The following is a 19,783-nucleotide window of genomic DNA, read 5'->3' on the forward strand; positions in this document are numbered from 1 at the left end:
CAATATCATTTTTTAAAAAAAGCTAAAAAAGTGAAACACTTTACAAAATTATTTTTTTAAAGCAGAGATAGCAAAAATCTGTGTCAGCAGTTACAGGGAGTGGGGATGACAAGTGGTTGAGATGAGGAGGAGCATCTCAGTGGACAGTAGTTAGTGATAATGGTAGAGTTCTCAGATTGGGTATGGGGGTGGGATCATGATGCTCATTAATATTAATATGCCTTATAACTTAATTTCGTAATTTAAGTAAGCATGCTTTGCTTAACATACATACATATATTTTTCTATTCTCTGCTAGGTATGAAATACATTAAAAAAGTTAAAAGGGAGTGGTAAGACTAAATTATGCTAGTTGATACTGATTGCAGTAGGAACCAAATCCCCAGTACTTACTGGTCAAGGGTCTTATAATAGATGTCCAGATCCTTGTTCACAAGCTCTGTTGTTCTCATAATAATCATCATTTCCCTGTACTTTTCCTCAGCATCCCGAAATTGAGGTTCTCGAAGTTCTTTCTTAAAATGAATAATTTCTTCCTCATAACCTTTCTGTCGTCCTATTGCCAAACTGTGATTTCTTTTTATATTGTCTATTTTTTCCTCCAACTTCTGATGTTCACTAGGAGGGAAAATAACAAATGAGGACCATTTTTAGATTTTAGCAGCCTACAGTAGAAAAGCCAGATTTCTTCAGCTAGATAGATAAATCATTCTCTTTGCAATCAGAATACAGTCTTTCCTTGCTTTTTCTTTAAGGCTTCAATACTAAAGAAAACTTTCTTCTTTTCAAATCTCTGAAGCATCCAGGTTTCTAAACAGCTGATTTGTGTGTGCTGAATAAAGGACTCTCATAACATGTGAACACTGAAAAAGTTCCTGATGTTTACACATTAACCTAAGTAAAGTACTTTTGGCGATTAATATTACAAATTTACGAACTTCTCATTGTGAACTAAGTGCACAACTCTGAGAAGTTACTAACAGGCTTTATCAGTTTGTTCACAGTATGTTAGACAAAATAAAATTTTATCTCAAACTATTAATTTATGCAGTAATACTACTAATAGTTTATTTTCCTCTATGAAAACAAAATTTCTCTTACATAAGTATAAAAAGCATCACACTGATCAAAAAGTAAAATACTTAAACTTTTATCATAACTTGGTAGATAATGCAGATTTTAACATATGCTTTAAAATTTTTCATTCAACAATTACTTATTAAGTGTCCTCTTATTTGCCAAGCACGCCTCTCAAGTTTATGAATATCCTTAAAGAACTGGCCTGATTTCTGTTTTGTTGACACTGCTGTTGTGTCCTGGTTGAAGAAAGGTTTGAAAAAGAGCAGTTGTGCTTAGCAGTCTGAATGAATGTGAAAAGCACTTTTATGTGCCAATTACAGAAGGAATTATAAAAATATCTGATTTTGGTCTTTAGTAGCAAGGAATATACGGTTTCATTTAAAGACTTTTTCTATAAGCTTTCCCCCCACCCAACTTGGCACCAAGAGCACCAACATTACAATGTTAAAGAGTGCAGCCTGGAAGCTAGGATATCTGGGTCATGTTCCTGGCTTTCATTCTAATTTCCTATTATCTTTTTTTTCTGGGTCTCAGTGTCCTAATGCATAAAAAACAAACAGGCTGAAAGATAAAGAGCTCTTCTAGTTAAGTCTTATTTCCTTAATATATGAGATTGAAAATGGCCAAACAAAGAGAATTTATAACAACACAGGAGTAACTATTTGTTAGGTTTTAATAACTAAATTAAATTTCAATTTATTATATCTTTCAGAAAAACATAAGCATTCTTTGATCCAGATTTCTTTGTGAAGTCAAGAAGAAAAATGAAAATTCCATAAGGAATGGCTGAAAGAATGAGTATATCTAACCAGCTGAGGTGGGACCAAAAACTCTGTTTGGCTAGTACAACCTTTAACACCAGACTAATGCCTCAGCATCAGCCAGCTTCCTACAGAATTCCTAAGGCAAAGAAACCAAGAATAAAATCTTTTCTGCTGTAGCAGGAAGATAGCAACTATAATAAGTATCAACAAAACCAGATGAAAGAAGAATCTAATTAATCAAATGCTCTGGCTGGCACATAATTATACCTGGGACCATGTACAATGGGTCACCAAGGACAAAGAACTGGCTGTAACGCCACTAGCAATTACAGAATGCATAAGCACTGACCCAGGCAGGGTTCAGAGGCCAGATATTCTTCCAATCATTCACTTGTGAAGCAGGCTTGCTCAAGGCTGTGAATTAGATATTTTTAATACTGGCTATCACTGCATAGTTACAACGTGACTATAAATTCTATTACTACTTCTTCAGTAATTTGGTTTATAAAGCCATTAAACGTATTTGTATGCAAGTGCCCACCTTCTTTCAAGTTTGAAAGGACACTTTGGCCACAGGTTTAAATTCTTTAAAAAAAAAAATGCATTGAATATATTTCACATGTCAATAATAAGGACCTTTATTTAAACTAAAGAATATTTTTAAAAACACACTTTTTCATTTGTAAAACCTGCATTTGACCCATTTCCTTCAAATGTTGTTTTCTTTCTTCTTCAACTTCTTTTAGTTCTTCATTTCTTTTTCTTAAAGTAAGGTTATCCTGTAGCCACCTTTCTTGTATCTAAATGTAAATATGAAATTCATTAACAAAAATAATCAAGTTACCAACATGTGATTCATAGCAGGTAACTGGCAACAGGCAGTACCAATTCTGCCTTAGACTCATGTGTAACTCAGCAGAGGGAGAAGCCAGTGTAAAGGGACCTCCAGGCCTAGACAAATCTGGAAGGCCCATATACACACAAAACAGACATTTAAATGATGAGAGAAAATGCTACAACTAGATTTTCAGTATTTCATACCTAGGCCCCATAGGATCATCTTTCCTAAGAACCTCAAAATGGAGCCCACTGATCTAAGAGATACAAGAGAGCAAGACTACTATCAAAGACTCCCCCACTTTTTTTCCCTAGTTGTATTTGTCTACTAACATGTGCCAAGACCATTATATACTGTATGTCAGATAAGATCTTTACCTTCAAGCTGACAAGGCAGTAAGAAATTTCACAAAAATAGTATGTCTATATACTTGATGACATTTTTTTCTGGCCACTGAATTGAACTGAAAAACTTTAAATTTAGCTGTTCTTGTTGAGTAGTTCTGTCCTTAAAAAGCAACCATTAAATCATTTGGTGGCAGCAGCACCACCCCGTTATTTCAGTAGTTTCCCTGGTGATTGTAATGGACTATGTTGTCAAGAGATGAACAGAATACAATTTATAAGTTGACTCTTTGCAGCTTAGGGAGAAAAAGTCTTCCTGCAAAAAAATGGTGGCTCGGCCCAAAAGAGCCTGAATATAAAAAATTTACCTTAAGTTTGGAGTCAGGCCTTTTCAAAGAAGACCCTTCAACAGCAACCTGAGAAAAACTCAGTGTGGAGGGAAGTGGGGGTGAGGGGAGGAGGCACATCTTTGATAACATTTTGTTGCCAAAGTAATGACACCAGAGTCACCACGGTTTTGGGAAGTGGGAGATCAGAAGGGAAGCCACTTCTCTCACATGCTTAATGTTCACATCCAATCCTGCCCATCTATAAATCACTATTCCAAGTTTTGCTGTTTTTTTGTTTTTTGTTTTTAACTTCATTAAGGCTCCTTTCAGTCTTCCTAGAACTAATTATGTAAATATATACATATCTATTAAAGGCATCATTATAAGCTAGAGACGACGAAAACGATATAGTTGTAAACTACCTTTTGTTGCCAAGGCAACCTAATGTACCACCACAGCTGCTATGACTCCCTAAGATTCTTCCATGGGGGACTATGCTTATACTTCTTCCTTATTAGGAACAGAAGAATGTGGCATTGCTTGCTTTTATCTAACAGAACAATGGAATTTGCTTTCATGAATACCTGAAAGGATTCTCTGAAGGGCTATCACATTCTTAGGTGAGACTGATTTTTTGCATGAAATAATGTTCCTGGTCTGTTAGCCTGCACGGTCACCAGAAAGCTAGAGATTTCTTTCTTTCAGGTCAGCTTCTGATTGCTTTTTCATTCAGGAAGACAGTATACAGCACAGTAGTTAAAGAGTATATAGGCTTTGAAGTCAGATATACCTAGGCTCAAATCTCAGCACTTCAACTTTCAAACAGGATGACTCAGGCAAACTAGTTTAAATTCTCTGAGCCTCAGTTTACTTGTAACATAGGGATAATAACACCACCTGTCAAGAGAACTACTTTGAATATTAAAGTAGTTATTGTATATAAAAAGTATTAAATACAGTGCTTAGCTCAATAAGCTAGTGAAATATTTTTGGGTCAAATCTGTGCTGTACTTTAAGCAGTAAAAATTCCAGTTACAGTCTTCAAAATATAAAATATTAGAGGAAGGAGATAAAGCATCAGAGAAAACGAGATGCAGTCATAAAACTGTTTTTCCGTTATACTAGCAATTTGACAATGTAGGGTCAAGTTCGACTCTATTACTTTGATGACCTTTGGCAAGTCAGGTCACCTCCAGTTTCCTTCATCTGAAAAATGAGGAAGATTATTAAACTTCCAAATTTTTAAATTCTGTGGAGTAAATTAACAGGGCTTAAGTACATAAATATGCTGTTAGGTTCTTCAACTGTTTGATAGTAATCCCAATCACTCAGTTCAGAGAGGAGTTGATGCATGCGGTTTGCCACCTAAAGGAAACATGAAAATTAGCTGCATTATAGGTGCCTGTGAGAGAGTAATATGCTGAACAAACTACATTCCAAAATTCACCAAGAGTCTAGTTGGGGAAAATGTCACGTATACAGCAATTTCCTGAAAGCTATACAGTGCTCTGACTCAGTAACTGATATATAGTTAAGGGGATACATCGGAACCCCTGAGGACCTTTAACAAAATATACATGCCTCTGCCCATGCCCCAGAGGTTCTGATTTATTGATCTGGAATGGAGACAGATGTGTATTTTCAATAACCCAGGCGATTTACTTTTTTTAATTGAGATGTAATTCATATACCATAAAATTTGCCACTTTAAAGTGTACAATTCATGTGTATTCATAAAGTGCCAATTCCAGCACATTTTATTGCCCCCCAAACTCCACACCCATTAGTAGTCACTCTCTATTCCCTTTTCTCTCCTTCCCAAGCAACACTAATCTGTTTTCTGTCTCTATGATTTGCCTATTCTATACATTTCATGTTAATAGAATCATACATTATGGTCTTTTGTGACTGACTTCTTACATTTAAGCATAATGCTTTCAAGGTTTGTCCAGATTAGAGCATCTATTATTTCCTTACTTTTAATGGTTGAGTAATATTCCATGAGGACTTCCCTGGTAGCTCAGACAGTAAAGCATCTGTCTACAATGCGGAAGACCTGGGTTTGATCCCTGGGTCGGGAAGATCCCCTGGAGAAGGAAATGGCAATCCACTCCAGTAACTATTGCCTGGAAAATCCCACGGACAGAGGAGCCTGGTAGGCTACAGTCCATGGGGTCACAAAGAGTCGGACACGACTGAGTGACTTCACTAATATTCCATGACGGTTAATTTTATGTGTCAACTTGACACCACAGGGTGCCTAGACACTGGTCAAACATTATTCTGTCTATGATTCTGGGTGAGATTAAAATTTAAATTGGTAGACGGAATAAAGCAGACTGCCCTTCCTAATGTGGATGGATCATATCCATTCAACTAAAGACCTGAACAATCATCCTGCCTGACTGTATGAGCTGGGATGGTGTGTTTTTTTTTTCCTGTTTTCATATTTAAGGTGAAACCTTGGCTCTTCTTGGAACGAGAGAATATTTTAGCTCTCCTAGTTCTCAGGCCAGAACTACACCATCAGCTCTCCTAGGTCTCCAGCTTGCCAACCACAAATCTTGGGAATTCTCAGCCTCCACAATCACTTGAGTTAATTCCTTACGATAACTATCTTTGTCTATATCTTTATCTGTATTTATCAGTCTCTTATTGGTTCTGTTTCTCTGGAGATTCCTGGCAAATATATATGAATATACCACATTCTGTTCATCCATTCATCAGGTGATAACCAATTTGGGCTGTTTTCCATATTTTATGCAAATATATTGGAGCGGGCAATGGCAACCCACTCTAGTACTCTCGCCTAGAAAATCCCATGGGCGAGAAGCCTGGTAGGCTGCAGTCCATGGGGTCGCTAAGAGTCAGACACGACTGAGCAACTTCACTTTCACTTTTCCGTTCATGCATTGGAGAGGGAAGGCAACCCACTCCAGTGTTCTTGCCTGGAGAATCCCAGGGACGGGGGAGCCTGGTGGGCTGTTGTCTATGGGGTTGCATAGAGTCAGACATGACTGAAGTGACTTAGCAGCAGTGGCAGCCGCTTGCAAATATATTTTTTAAGTTCTTGGTTATATACTTAGGAGTGGGGAAAACCCATGTGATTTTGATAGGTGCCTATAGCTAACTCCAGTACTTTGGCCACCTCATGTGAAGAGTTGACTCATTGGAAAAGACTCTGATGCTGGGAGGGATTGGGGGCAGGAGGAAAAGGGGACGACAAAGGATGAGATGGCTGGATGGCATCACCGACTCGATGGACGTGGGTTTGGGTGAACTCCGGGAGTTGGTGATGGACAGGGAGGTCTGGCGTGCTGAGATTCATAGGGTCGCAAAGAGTGGGTGACTGAACTGAAATGAACTGATAGCTAACTTTTGCTCTCCAAACACTCTAATGTTTATTTTAGGCTCCAAGCATACCACTTTCTACAGAACCTTCCTCAGGGGATAATAAAGGTACTGAAACACACTGTAAAAAAAAAAGGCCTCAGGAAGTCTGTTGAAGACCTGGTTTCTATTAATCTATACAGTGTCTCCCTTTCTTTCCATGAATGCCTACAGAGACATTTTTCTCTGGTCTCAGTCCAAGAAACTGGTTTGTTTTTAGTTTTGAGACAATGTGAATCTTAATTATGACTTTCTCTTTTCATGTGACTACTGAGATCTTCAGCAAGCATATCAGATTTCATGGCCTACATTTTATATACTTAGTACTCTCCTGCTTCACTGCCTTCTTCTTATCCTTATTTCTACACTGTTTCATTTTCTCATTATTACTTAGCATTGCTTTATGTAAATAATTAGTAAACAACTTCTAAAACAAGGTAGGTTATAAAAGTAAACTAATGTAGTCAGATCTACTAAATTTAGACCATCAACTTGAAAAGGGTCACAGACTGGTATTATCTTAATTATCTCCATATAGTTGTATGGACTTTATTTATAGATTGTGATCTTAAATAGAAAACACACATAATAAGCTAATGGTAACTAATTATATAGTTACCATTTATTTTTATGAATTTATATAGCATTTATTAGATGGCAGAGATTCGATTTACCTCTGACTGATACTCATATGGGAAGGACTGATGTTGAAGCTGAAACTCCAATACTTTGGCCACCTGATGCGAAGGGCTGACTCATTTGAAAAGACCCTGATGCTGGGAAAGATTGAGGGCAGGAGGAGAAGGGGACAATAGAGGATGAGATGGTTGTATGGCATCACCGATTCAATGAACATGAGTTTGGGTAAACTCTGGGAGTTGGTAATGGACAGGGAGGCCTGGCATGCTGTGGTTCATTGGGTCACAAAGAGTCGGACACGACTGAGTGACTGAACTGAACTGATATACATATTTAACATTCCTGGCACTATGGCCAGAGAATCTGCAGATATGGCTAATCTTTAAAGAGATTTTAACCATTATTTATAACCAAGTGTTTAAAGCATTCAAACATCAAATTTTGTTCAAAACAGCAAGAACAGAGAAATGGTCTAGTTTTTAAAGATATTAACCATCATGTTCATATAAGACATGTTGAAAATTATTTTCTCAATGTGATTTTAATTATACAGTAGAAATTAATTTCTTTAATAGAGAAAGCAAATAAAGGAATCAAATGAAAAACATATAGTCTACTTACAACATTTAAGAATAATATAGAGAAGTGAGACTGACAATTGTCAGCAGGGGAGGGAGACTTTTATGTTTTTATGTTTAAATTTTTACCAAGGAAAACAAAAAAGGAAAGAAGAAATCACAATGTTATTAGAATTGCTTTTCTCAGGGAACCCTCCTACCCTGTTGGTGGGACTATAAATTGGTGCAGCCACTGTGGAAAAATGGTATGGAGGTTCCTCAGAAAATTGAAAACAATTACCATATGAACCAGCAATTCCACTCCTGGGCATACATCCAGATGAAATTATAATTCAAAAAGATACATGCAGCCCCACATTCACAGCAGCACTATTCACAATAGCCAAGACATGGAAGTAACCTAAATGTCCACTGACAAATGAATTAAAGATGTGGTACATACATATGGAGTATTACTCAGCCATTAAAAAGAATGAAATAACTCTATTTGCAGCAACATGGATGCCACTAAAGATTACACTACATGAAGTCAGAAAAACAAAGACAAATACCATATGATATCATTTATATAGAGAATCTAAAATATGATACAAATGAACCTATGGTGGCACAGTGGTAAAGAATCCACCTGCCACTGCAGGAGATGCAAGAGACGCGGGTTCAATCCCTGGGTCAGAAAAACCCCCTGGAGAAGGAAATGGTAACCCACTCCAGTATTCTTGCCTGAGAAATCCCATGGACAGAGGAGCCTGGTGGGCTACATTCCATGGGGTCACAAAGAGTCAGACACGATTGAGCACGCATGCACACACATGAAACAGAATCATGGACACAGAAAGAAGACTAGTGGTTGCCAATGGGGAGGGATGTGAGAGAGGCTGGGGACTGGGAATTGGGATTAGCAGATGCAAACTGCAAGATAGAGAATGGATAAACAACAAAGGCCTACTGTACAGCACAGGGAACTACATCACTATCCTGTGATAAACCATAATGGAAAAGAATATGAAAAAGAGTGTGTATGTAATACATAACTGAGTCACGTCACTGTACAGCAGTAACTGACACAACACTGTAATCCAAATATACTTCAATAAAAAAAAAGAATACAATCAGAAAACAAATGTTATGCTCAAAAGAATCACAATAACTTAAGTTACATCAAGTGTACTTTTGTAAAATTTCATTTTACAAATAAAAATATGTCTCTTTTTATAGTGCCACAGGAAAATTTGCTTTGTCTCTCAATAACGTAAAAGAGAAACATACTTTTTATATAAATATATACATAAGAATTGCTTTTCCCTACTGTTTTCATATCTATCAATGCAAGTATTGAAGAGTAAAAAATAAAAAAGGTAAGAATGTTACTGGTATAAAAACCACCATAAATCATCAGCAAAAAAAGGACTTACCTTCTGTGTATCAATATCTTGTCTCATGATTCCCATTTCCTTATTAATCTTTTCTTTGTGTTTATCGCATTCACTTAGTTGAGCTATTACTTTATTAAGTTCAGTTTCTTTTTGCTACAAAAGAAAATTTCTTAAGCACAAGAAATAAAAATATAAACAAATCATTTTAAATTATATTCAATTAAGTAGTTTTAGTTACCTTCTTATAGTCATCTTTTCCATCTTGAATATAATTCTCAATGTCTTTCATGTAACTGTGAATATTTTTAACCTTCTCTTTGATTTCATTTATCTGTAGAAAAATGTCTATTAAATATTGGGAGTAGGCATTTAGGAAGATTTATTTCCAAGGAATATCTTATATTAAGGTAACAAAAACGTAATAGGAGCATACAGTGAAACATGGGCTTGGAAGTTAGAAACACTGGGTTCCAGTTTCCATCACTGACACATTTTATCTCAAATCAAATTTTATGACCTCCCTTTATTACCTATGGGATTAGATTAAAAGCTCTCAATTCTCAAATTTCTATTAATAGTTCAAATCCAGAAGCAAAATAATACAAAAAAAGTAAAATAATTTACAATTAATCCTTATTTAAAAAAGATTATGTCACAAATATTATGTCACAAATGTCATTTTATCATGCTTTTAATTTCATGTGAAATATTAGTGTCCAACTTGGTGCTTTTAATATAATAATTAAAAAAAATGTTTTTGATAAATAAACAAAATCTTACTTTATCTTGTGCTATTTTGTGGCTCGTATTTTTTTTGTTGATTAATTCTTCTTTCTCCTGCTGAAATTTTTCCAGTGTTGTTTCCAAAGGGCTTAGTTGCTCTTTAGCATCCTAAAGATATAAAAAATATAAGACCTTATATAATAGCATTACATTATCATATTTCACACTTCATAGTTATAATAAAACCACTTTCTATGTACCAGGCTTTAAAAATCATTTAAAAGATTAAATCATTCATTTGCTCCTTTCAACAACCCTATGAGAAAAGTACCATTATTTTCATGCTAAACTTCAGACGAGCACAGAAATGATTTGTCCAGGGTCCCCCAAACCAGTAAACGAAGGAGCCAGGATTCAAATCTCATTCAACTCCAGAGTCACTCTTTTAGCCACTATGCTATACTGTGTCCAGCAAGTATATATGCTATACTGACTTCTTTTTTCTTTTCAAAATTTTAATTTTGTCTTGGGGTATAGCCAATTAACATTGTGACAGTTTCAGATGAACAGGGAAGGGACTGAGCCATACATATACATGTATCCATTCTCCCCCAAACTCCTCTCCTATCCAGGCTGCCATATAACATCGAGCAGAGTTCTATGTGCTACACAGTAGGTCCTTGCTGGTAACCCATTTTAAATACAGTGGTGTGTACATGTATATCCCAAACTCTCTAATTATCCCTTTCCCTCATCCCTCCCCAGCCCGGCAACCATACGTTCTTTCTCTAAGTCTGTGAGTCTCCTGTTTTGTAAGTTCATTTGTATCATTTCTTTTTAGATCACTGACTTGATTCTTAATCTACGCTATGTGCTTCAAATTATATGAGCATGTGGCTTCAGGTATACATTTTCCTGAGTTTGTAGGGGTCCATATCAGCTCTGTGTAACTGAAGAATAGGAAAGCTCTTTCAGTTCAGTTCTTTCTTTTACAGATGGAAATATGATCATGAAGGAACTTTTGACATTAAGCTTAGCTTGCTGAAGCTAAGTAGATATTTTATGGTAATTTTAAACCATACTAGTACATTGATGTAGGTGTGTCCGGACTTATTTTGGAAAGAAAGGGGTTTTCAAAAAAACTATTTTAATCAGAAGTCCACATCATTTGGCCTTGCAACATCTCTATAGCATAATATAATAACCAGTGTTCAAAACCCTGATCCTCAAAAGATCCTGAAGTACCTAGTGAATTCATAAAGGTAGAAACAATTGTTCAGAATTAGTTCAGTTGTGGTATATTTTATATTAGAAAGTGGTTAGGTATGGTAGGAAGTCAAATGTTTTACATATCATAAGATATATACCAGTAAATTAACTCTGTCTCCTTCTGACTGTATGAACTTGGACAAATCATGGGATATCTCCAAGTCTCAACTTCTTTTTCTATAAGAAGGAAATTTTGTCACATTTATCAAAATGATACACTGAATGCAAAATGAGATACAACAGTTTAAATGTCACAATGTTTATTTTTTATAAAAAATAAAAAAGAAAGGTAGTACTACTATTTATACTATACTCTAAACCTCTGATATTCTGTAATCTAAAACTACTTAAGAAACATTTATAGTAACAACAGATTCAGTAATATACTTAGTTCTTACTGAATGTGCATGGTTATAAACCTAGATAAGACTATTTTTTATAAAACTGTTCAAAAATTTAATTGGCTGAGTCTTAGGTTTGATTGGGGGCTTCCCTGGTGGTTCAGCTGGTAAAGAATCCACCTGCAACACAGGAGATCTGGCTTCGATCCCTGGGTTGGGAAGATACCCTGGAGAAGGGAACAGCTACCCACTCCAGTATTCTGGCCTGGAGAATTCCACGGACTGTAGAGTCCGTGGGGTCGCTAAGAGTCGGACGTGACCAAGCGACTCTCACTTTTTACTTAGGTTTGATTAAACTAGATGAGGGAGGCCAATTAGGTTCCATTCCATATGTCAACTCAGTGCCTGCTGATTGTAGTGGGAAGTACGCTGAAATTACATCTGGAATCAAAGAAGAGTGCTATGTCTGAGAGGCAGTGGCTGCCATCCATGTAGGATTTTTAGATAAGACAAATCTCCAGTACAAGTAGGAATCCTTATATGGAGTTAGCAGCCACCACCAGACCACCCCCAGTAATAGGAAGTTTACTACTTAACCAGGCAGCCAGTTCTTTCTTATTATGGCCAGTAAATCTTCTAGAAGTCTTTTCCTATTAGTACAAGTTCTGTATACCATTCTGATTTGATTCTCACAATAACCATATTTTGGCCATTGTCCCAAAAAGAGCATTTCATATATCTGAACTAATTTTAAAAAACAAATATATATGAATGTTCTTACCTTTATTTCTCTGTGTAAGGACTGAACTTCAGTGGATAATTCCACAGTCTGTTCCTCTAGCTGCTGACGACGTTGTAAATTAGTGGATATCTGAAGTTTCTCTGATTTAAGTTCATTTGTTGTGCTTTTTAGGTGTTGAATCTGTTCCTGCTGGTCCTGCATAAGCTTACGGTTCAATTCTATCTTACTAGAAACTGCATGAGAACACATCCACACAGTGATTAGTGGAAGGGCACAGAAAATACTACAAGTAACATCTTTCCCGTTTATAGGTCTGTGGCATTCACAAAGGCTGAGCTTCTGTGGATTCCACCCACTGCAAGAAAAATGCCAGAACAATCTATCCAGCTCCCAAACCCGCCTGCTGCCCCAACAGCCATGGGTGAGCTCACAGGACAGGTATGACTGAGAGAAAGAACAGCTTATCTATTATTTGGGCTTTCCTTGTGGCTCAGCTGGTAAAGAATCCGCCTACAATGCAGGAGACCTGGGTTCAATCGCTGGGTTGGGAATATCCCCTGGAGAAGGGAAAGGCTACCCACTCCAGTATTCTGGCCTGGAGAAATCCATGGACTCTATAGTCCATGTGGTCACAAAGAGCTGGACATGACTGAGCGACTTTTACTTTCCATCTATTACTAATTATTCAAAAGTTCCTATTATTCAAAGTCTGTTCTGTACAGAAAGGAAACAAAGAAGTGATGCTTTTGAGAAAAGAAAGTGACTATACCATGGACTGGAAGACTGTTCCTTGTCCACATAATGGTTACAAAATTAGTGGTAAAAACCATATACTTGGAATGTTGAAGTCTTTATAAAGAAACACACTCTATTACCTGTATCTAATTTGTGTTGTTTTTCTTGTTTTTCCTGGTTTACTTGCTGAACACTTCGATCCAAATCTAGTCCTTGGAGTTTAGCTGCTTGCTGTGCGATTTTTCTTTCAACATCTTTTAGTTCCATCTTAAGAATAAATAAAAGTTATTTCCTTTAGGAAATTTATGGCATTATCATTATTCAAAATCTTTAAAAATTAACTGCTTTTAATTACTTTTAAAAATCTAATTTGTAACTGTTCTCAGATGTAATTTTAACAAATTTTAATACAATAAAAATGAAATTATTTTTATGCTTCAGTCAGTCAGTTCAGTTGCTCAGTCGTATCCAACTCTTTGTGACTCCATGGACTGCAGCACGCCAGGCTTCCCTGTCCATCGCTAGTACCTGAAGCTTGCTCAAACTCATGTCCATTGAGTCGGTGATGCCATCCAATCATCTCATCCTCTGTCGTCCCCTTCTTCTACTGCCTTCAATCTTCCCCAGCATCAGGGTCTTTTCCAATGAATCAGTTATTCGCATCAGGTGGCCAAAGTACTGGAGTTTTGGCTTCAGCATCAGTCCTCCCAATAAATATTCAGGACTGATTTCCTTTAAGATTGACTGGTTTAAGCTCCTTGCAGTCCAAGGGACTCTCAAGAGTCTTCTCCAACACCACAGTTCAAAAGCATCAATTTCTCGGCACTCAGCTTTCTTTATAGTTCAACTCTTGCATTCATACATGATTACTGGAAAAACTACAGCTTTGACTATACAGACCTTTGTCAGCAACATAACATCTCTGCTTTTGAATATGCTGTCTAGGTTGGTCATAGTTTTTCTTCCAAGCAGCAAGCGTCTTTTAATTTCAGGCTGCAGTCACCATCTGCAGTGATTTTGGAGCCCAAGAAAATAAGGTCTCTCACTGCTTCTCCATCTATTAGCCATGAAGTGATTGGACCGGATGCCATGATCTTAGTTTTTTGTATGTTGAGTTTTAAGCCAGCTTTTTCACTCTCCTCTTTCACTTTCATCAAGAGGCTCTTTAGTTCTTCTTCACTTTCTGCCATAAGGGTGGTGTCATATGCTTATCTGAGGTTATTGATATTTCTCCTGGCAATCTTGATTCCAGCTTGTGCTTCATAGAGCCTGGAATTTCTCATGATGTAATCTGCATATAAGTTAAATAACAGGGTGACAGTATACAACCTTGACGTACTCCTTTCCCAATTTGGAACCAGTCCATTGTTCCATGGCCAATTCTAACTGTTGCTTCTTGACCTGCATACAGATTTCTCAGAAGGCAGGTAAGATGATCTGGTATTCCCATCTCTTTCAGAATTTTCCACAGTTTGTTGTGATCCACACAGTCAAAGGCTTTGGTGTAATCAATAAAGCAGAAATAGATGTTTTTCTGGAATTCTCTTGCTTTTTTGATGATCCAACGGATGTTGGCAATTTGATCTCTGGTTCCTTTGCCTTTTCTAAATCCAGCTTGAACATCTTGAAGTACAGGGTTCAGGTACTGTTGAAGCCTGGCTTGGAGAATCTTGAGCATGACTTTGCTAGCAGGTGAGATGAGTGCAACTGTGCGGTAGTTTGAGCATTCTTTGGCATTGCCTTTCTTTGGGGTTGGAATGAAAACTGATCTTTCCCAGTCCTGTGGCCACTTCTGAGTTTTCCAAATTTGTTGGCATATTAAATGCAGCACTTTCACAGAATCATCTTTTAGGATTTGAAATAGCTCAACTGGAATTCCATCATCTCCACTAGTTTTGTCCCTAGTGAAGCTTTCTAAGGCCCACTTGACTTCACATTCCAGGATGTCTGGCTCTAGGTGAGTGATCATACCATTTTCATTATCTGGCTCATGAAGATCTTTTTTGTATACTTCTTCTGTGTGTTCTTGACACCTCTTCTTAATATCTTCTGCTTCTGTTAGGTCCACACCATTTCTGTCCATTATTGTGCCCATCTCTGCATGAAATGTTCCCTTGGTATCTCTAATTTTCTTGAAGAGCTCTCTAGTCTCTTAATTTTATGCTTAAGTTAATTTAAATGATGAAAATAAAGGCACCTTCCCAGGTGGCTCAGTGGTAAAGAATCTGCCTGCCAATGCAGGAAACAAGAGACGTGGGTCTGATCCCTGGGTCAGGAAGATCTGTGGAGAAGGAAATGGCAATCCACTCCAGTATTCTTGCCTGAAAAAATTCCCATGGAGAGAGGAATCTGGTGTGCTACAGTCCATGAGGCCACAATGAGTCAGACCCAACTGAGGATGCAAATTAAAGGAAGCAGACTAAAAAAGAAAAATAAACATAATTCTCCTAACTTATGGATAAAAAGAACTAAACTCAGAAATGTAAGTTAAGCAGTTACTCCCTGAAACTACCTGAAATTCAGAATACGGAACTCTAAACACAATCTGTACCTGAAAACTAGCTACTGAAACACTCACACGTCATTTTCAAACCACCATGAAACAAGTTTTATTCTGCGTTAAACTGCAGTAACTGTACCTGGAGCCTCTCCATAATTGTAACATCTGTCAGACACACTTTAGCACTTTCTTCCTCTGGTATAATTGCACCCAAGAGTGTTTCCTGTTCTTCTATGTCATTCTTGAGGCGCTGTATGTCTCTGTTCACATTCTGCAGTTTGTTTCTTAATTCTGGTATTTCCTTCTCCTTCAAATCAATTATGCTTTGCCTTCACAGAAAACACAATTAAAAATAAGCAATGTAATGTTTCTTCATAAGGAAATGGAGATTACATATTTTTTTGGCAAGAATACCATAGAAGTGATGTTGTATCCTTCTCAGGGCATCTTTAGTGGGCACATGATGTCAGTATGTAACTCTTACTTAGAAAAGACAGTGTCAGCCAGATTTATCCACTGTAAAGTTACTATTTTTCTCTATGTAATCAATAAATATCTAGGAGAAATACACTAAGACAATGTAAACATTCTGTTTTTCCTCAAACCTTTGTCCACTGATTTTAGTACCTATTGAGAGATCTTCATAGCAACAATTTTACCATGCTGTCTGCTAAATAGAAAGATATTTTACAAATTACCAGACCATACTCATCAGAAGTGTCAAGATCATGAAAGACAAAGAAAGAACTATGGTAGACCACACAAGAGCCTAAGGACAAATATTAATATCAAGGATAATACATGCAATGTGGAGATCCTAAGTTGGATCCTGAAATAGAAAAGGGATATTAACAGAAAGACTGCTAAAATTCAAATGTGGTTTGTAGTTTAATAGAATTATACCAAAGTTAATTTCTTGACTTTGATAGCCATATTATGGTAACATAAATTGTGAACATCAGGAGAAACAGAGTGAAGGATACATGTGAACTCTCTGTACTATCTTTGTAAATTTTCTTTAAGTGTAAAATTACAGAATAAAAAGTTTTAAAAGTTTAAGACTTAAAAAAAAAAAACTTTAAACATTAAAAAAATGAAGGATGGAAGAAAAGAGGAAGGAAGGAAGGAAACCATTCAGTCAAATGCTACATGGGTTTATGGTACAAAAGCTGTTGAACCCACTTTACTACTGCTACTCTAGCTGATGAGTTATCACCCCCATGGCAGGTACTGGCCCCAAACCTGTTTTTGTTGATACCTCGGAAACAACAACACTTGTATTTAATCTGAAAAATAAAAAGCTATTAAGCTTATTTCAGAAAAGTTTTAAATTCTTAATCAAAATCAAATTAGTATGATAAATTAAACTGATTTCTAATGAGAATCTTGTAATAAACTAGAAACTCAAGCATTAGCTATTACACTGTTATTACTTAATGATTTTTTAAGTCCACACTATGACCAAGAAAAGCCAATCAACCAATCTGTGGTGACAAAAGCCCCGTAATCTTTTATATTAGAGCAATGAAAAACTTTCCTGAATAAATATGAACGTATTCAGTTATGAATAAGTCAAGCTCACATTATTTCTTGATGTTATGGACCATAAGTTTGTCTTAAGTTATGTGCCCACTACCTAAAAAGTGACAAAGTTACAAAAGCCTAATGACAATCAAGCATTCACTTGACTGGGTCATCTTTGTGGAGAACTACAGGCATCCATTAAATTTTAACCCCATTTTTACATCTGCATACACACACATAGACGTGGTCTCTGTAAAAAAAATAGCAGTAACACTATGACCAATAAAGGAGAAGGCAATGGCACTCCACTCCAGTACGCTTGCCTGGATAATCCCTTGGATGGAGGAGCCTGGTAGGCTGCAGTCCATGGGGTCACTAGGAGTCAGACATGACTGAGTGACTTCACTTTCACTTTTCACTTTCATGCATTGGAGAAGGAAATGGCAACCCACTCCAGTGTTCTTGCCTGGAGAATCCCAGGGACGGGGGAGCCTGGTGGGCTGCCGTCTATGGGGTCGCACAGAGTCGGATACGACTGAAGCGACCTAGCAGCAGCAGCAGCATGACCAATAAAAAACAGCAGAAGTAACACTATGACAGTTTCTGGGCCCAGGCCTTAACACATTTGCTCTTAGAATACTTCCTGTGGTAATCTAGCCACTATGCTTCCAAAAGCCCAAGACACAGGTGGAAGCCTCATGAAGGCATTGTGTGTGACAGCCCAGGTAAGCCTGTGCCAACAGTCAGCATCACTGCCGACCATATGAGTGAACCATCTGAATGCCCAGGCCAGCAGAGCCTCAGATGAGCTCCCAGCCAACAGTCAGCATCATCACCAGCCATATGAGTGAACTATACTGAATGTCCAGGCCAGTAGAGCCTTGAAATGACTGCAGCCAACATCTGACTGCAATTGCATGAAATACCCCAAATAAGAACTACTTAGTTAAGCCCAATTATACCACAGAACCACGGAAGATCATAATAAACCATTGTTGTGAGGTACCAAGTTCTGAGGGGGGTTTCTTATGCAGCTATAAACACATGGAACTACAGTTACTACAGTTCTCATTCATTCAGCAAATAGTTACCAAACTTACAAAACACAAAGAGTTATGGAGGCACAACAATGATTAAGATATGTACCTTACTCTGACAAGGGGAGCTGTGTTGGCAAGGGTCCTAAAATAATACAGTGTTCATTTCTGCTCTTCATAATTTATCAGTTTGACACAGAACTACATGTACTTTCTACCAACTTCTAATTTTATCTTTCACTTGATGTCTTTCTTTTTAAGATCCTGCCTTATTCCTTTTCATTCTCAAATTATTGCTTTTGTCTTGATACAACATGCTCTCTGTAGCCCCTAATGATCTGGTTTTTATTCTTGATGATTATATTAGTTATCTATCGCTACATAACACAACACCCCAAAACTTAGCAGCTTAAAACACAATAGCACTTATTTCCCACAGATAGGAGGATTAGCTACTATCTGGGTATTTTTGACTCAGGGTGTGTTACAGAAGGTGCGGTCAAGCTGTGAGCTGCAGTCATCTGAAGGTATTACTGCTGGAGAATCTGCTTCCAAATGGTACATTCACTCATGTGGTTGTTCAAAAGCCTCAGGTCCTCACCAAGTGGGTCCCTCCAAAGGGCTGCTCACAACACAGCAGCTGGCTTCCCCCAGATCCAAGAGAAAGAAAAGGAGAGCAGGAAGCTATAGTGTCTTCTATAATCTGATCCTCGAAGGAATATGTGATCACTTCTGTTGTATTTTACTGGTTACACATCCTGGAACCCATCCTGGAACATGAGGGACAACCATGCAAGAATGTGAATGCCAGGAGGCAAGGATCGCTGGGGACCATCTTACAGGCTGGCTACCACAAAGCACATCTTCTTGCATCTTTCCTTCGCCTTTCCCTTGCACTCCTCTTCAGTTTTCCAAGTCAACATATCCTCCTTATTTTTTGCTTTTAGAGTTTTTCTCACTTTAATCTATTCAATGTAGGCTTTACAAATAGCTGTGAAAAGAAGAGAAGTGAAAAGCAAAGGAGAAAAGGAAAGATACAAGCATCTGAATGCAGAGTTCCAAAGACTAGCAAGGAGAGATAAGAAAGCCTTCCTCAGTGATCAATGCAAAAAAATAGAGGAAAACAACAGAATGGGAAAGACTAGGGATCTCTTCAAGAAAATTAGAGATACCAAGAGAACATTTCATGCAAAGATGGGCTCGATAAAGGACAGAAATGGTATGGACCTAACAGAAGTAGAAGATATTAAGAAGAGGTGTCAAGAATACACAGAAGAACTGTACAAAAAAGATCTTCATGACCCAAATAATCACGATAGTGTGATCACTCACCTAGAGCCAGACATCCTGGAATGTGAAGTCAAGTGGGCCTTAGAAAGCATCACTAGAACACAGCTAGTGGAGGTGATGGAATTCCAGTTGAGCTGTTTCAAATCCTGAAAGAGGATGCTGTGAAAGTGCTGTACTCAATATGCCAGCAAATTTGGAAAACTCAGCAGTGGCCACAGGACTGGAAAGGTCAGCTTTCATTCCAACCCCAAAGAAAGGCAATGCCAAAGAATGCTCAAACTACT

General features: G+C 37.4%; 1 protein-coding gene across 2 annotated transcripts in view; it reads right to left on the reverse strand.

Annotated features, from left to right (window-relative positions):
• Positions 1-19,783, reverse strand: part of RAD50 (RAD50 double strand break repair protein) — a 108,135-nt gene that overhangs the window by 25,976 nt on the left and 62,376 nt on the right. For both annotated transcript variants that reach the window (XM_055547873.1, XM_055547866.1), the window contains 8 exons: positions 15,788-15,977; positions 13,289-13,415; positions 12,453-12,646; positions 10,119-10,229; positions 9,577-9,669; positions 9,378-9,491; positions 2,517-2,644; positions 394-618 (listed from right to left, as the gene is read on the reverse strand). In XM_055547873.1, coding sequence (XP_055403848.1) covers positions 394-618; positions 2,517-2,644; positions 9,378-9,491; positions 9,577-9,669; positions 10,119-10,229; positions 12,453-12,646; positions 13,289-13,415; positions 15,788-15,977 — 1,182 coding nt within the window. The remainder of the gene's footprint in view (positions 1-393; positions 619-2,516; positions 2,645-9,377; positions 9,492-9,576; positions 9,670-10,118; positions 10,230-12,452; positions 12,647-13,288; positions 13,416-15,787; positions 15,978-19,783) is intronic.

The sequence above is a fragment of the Bubalus kerabau genome, chromosome 1 (assembly GCF_029407905.1).
Source record: "Bubalus kerabau isolate K-KA32 ecotype Philippines breed swamp buffalo chromosome 1, PCC_UOA_SB_1v2, whole genome shotgun sequence".
Lineage (NCBI taxonomy): Eukaryota > Metazoa > Chordata > Mammalia > Artiodactyla > Bovidae > Bubalus > Bubalus kerabau.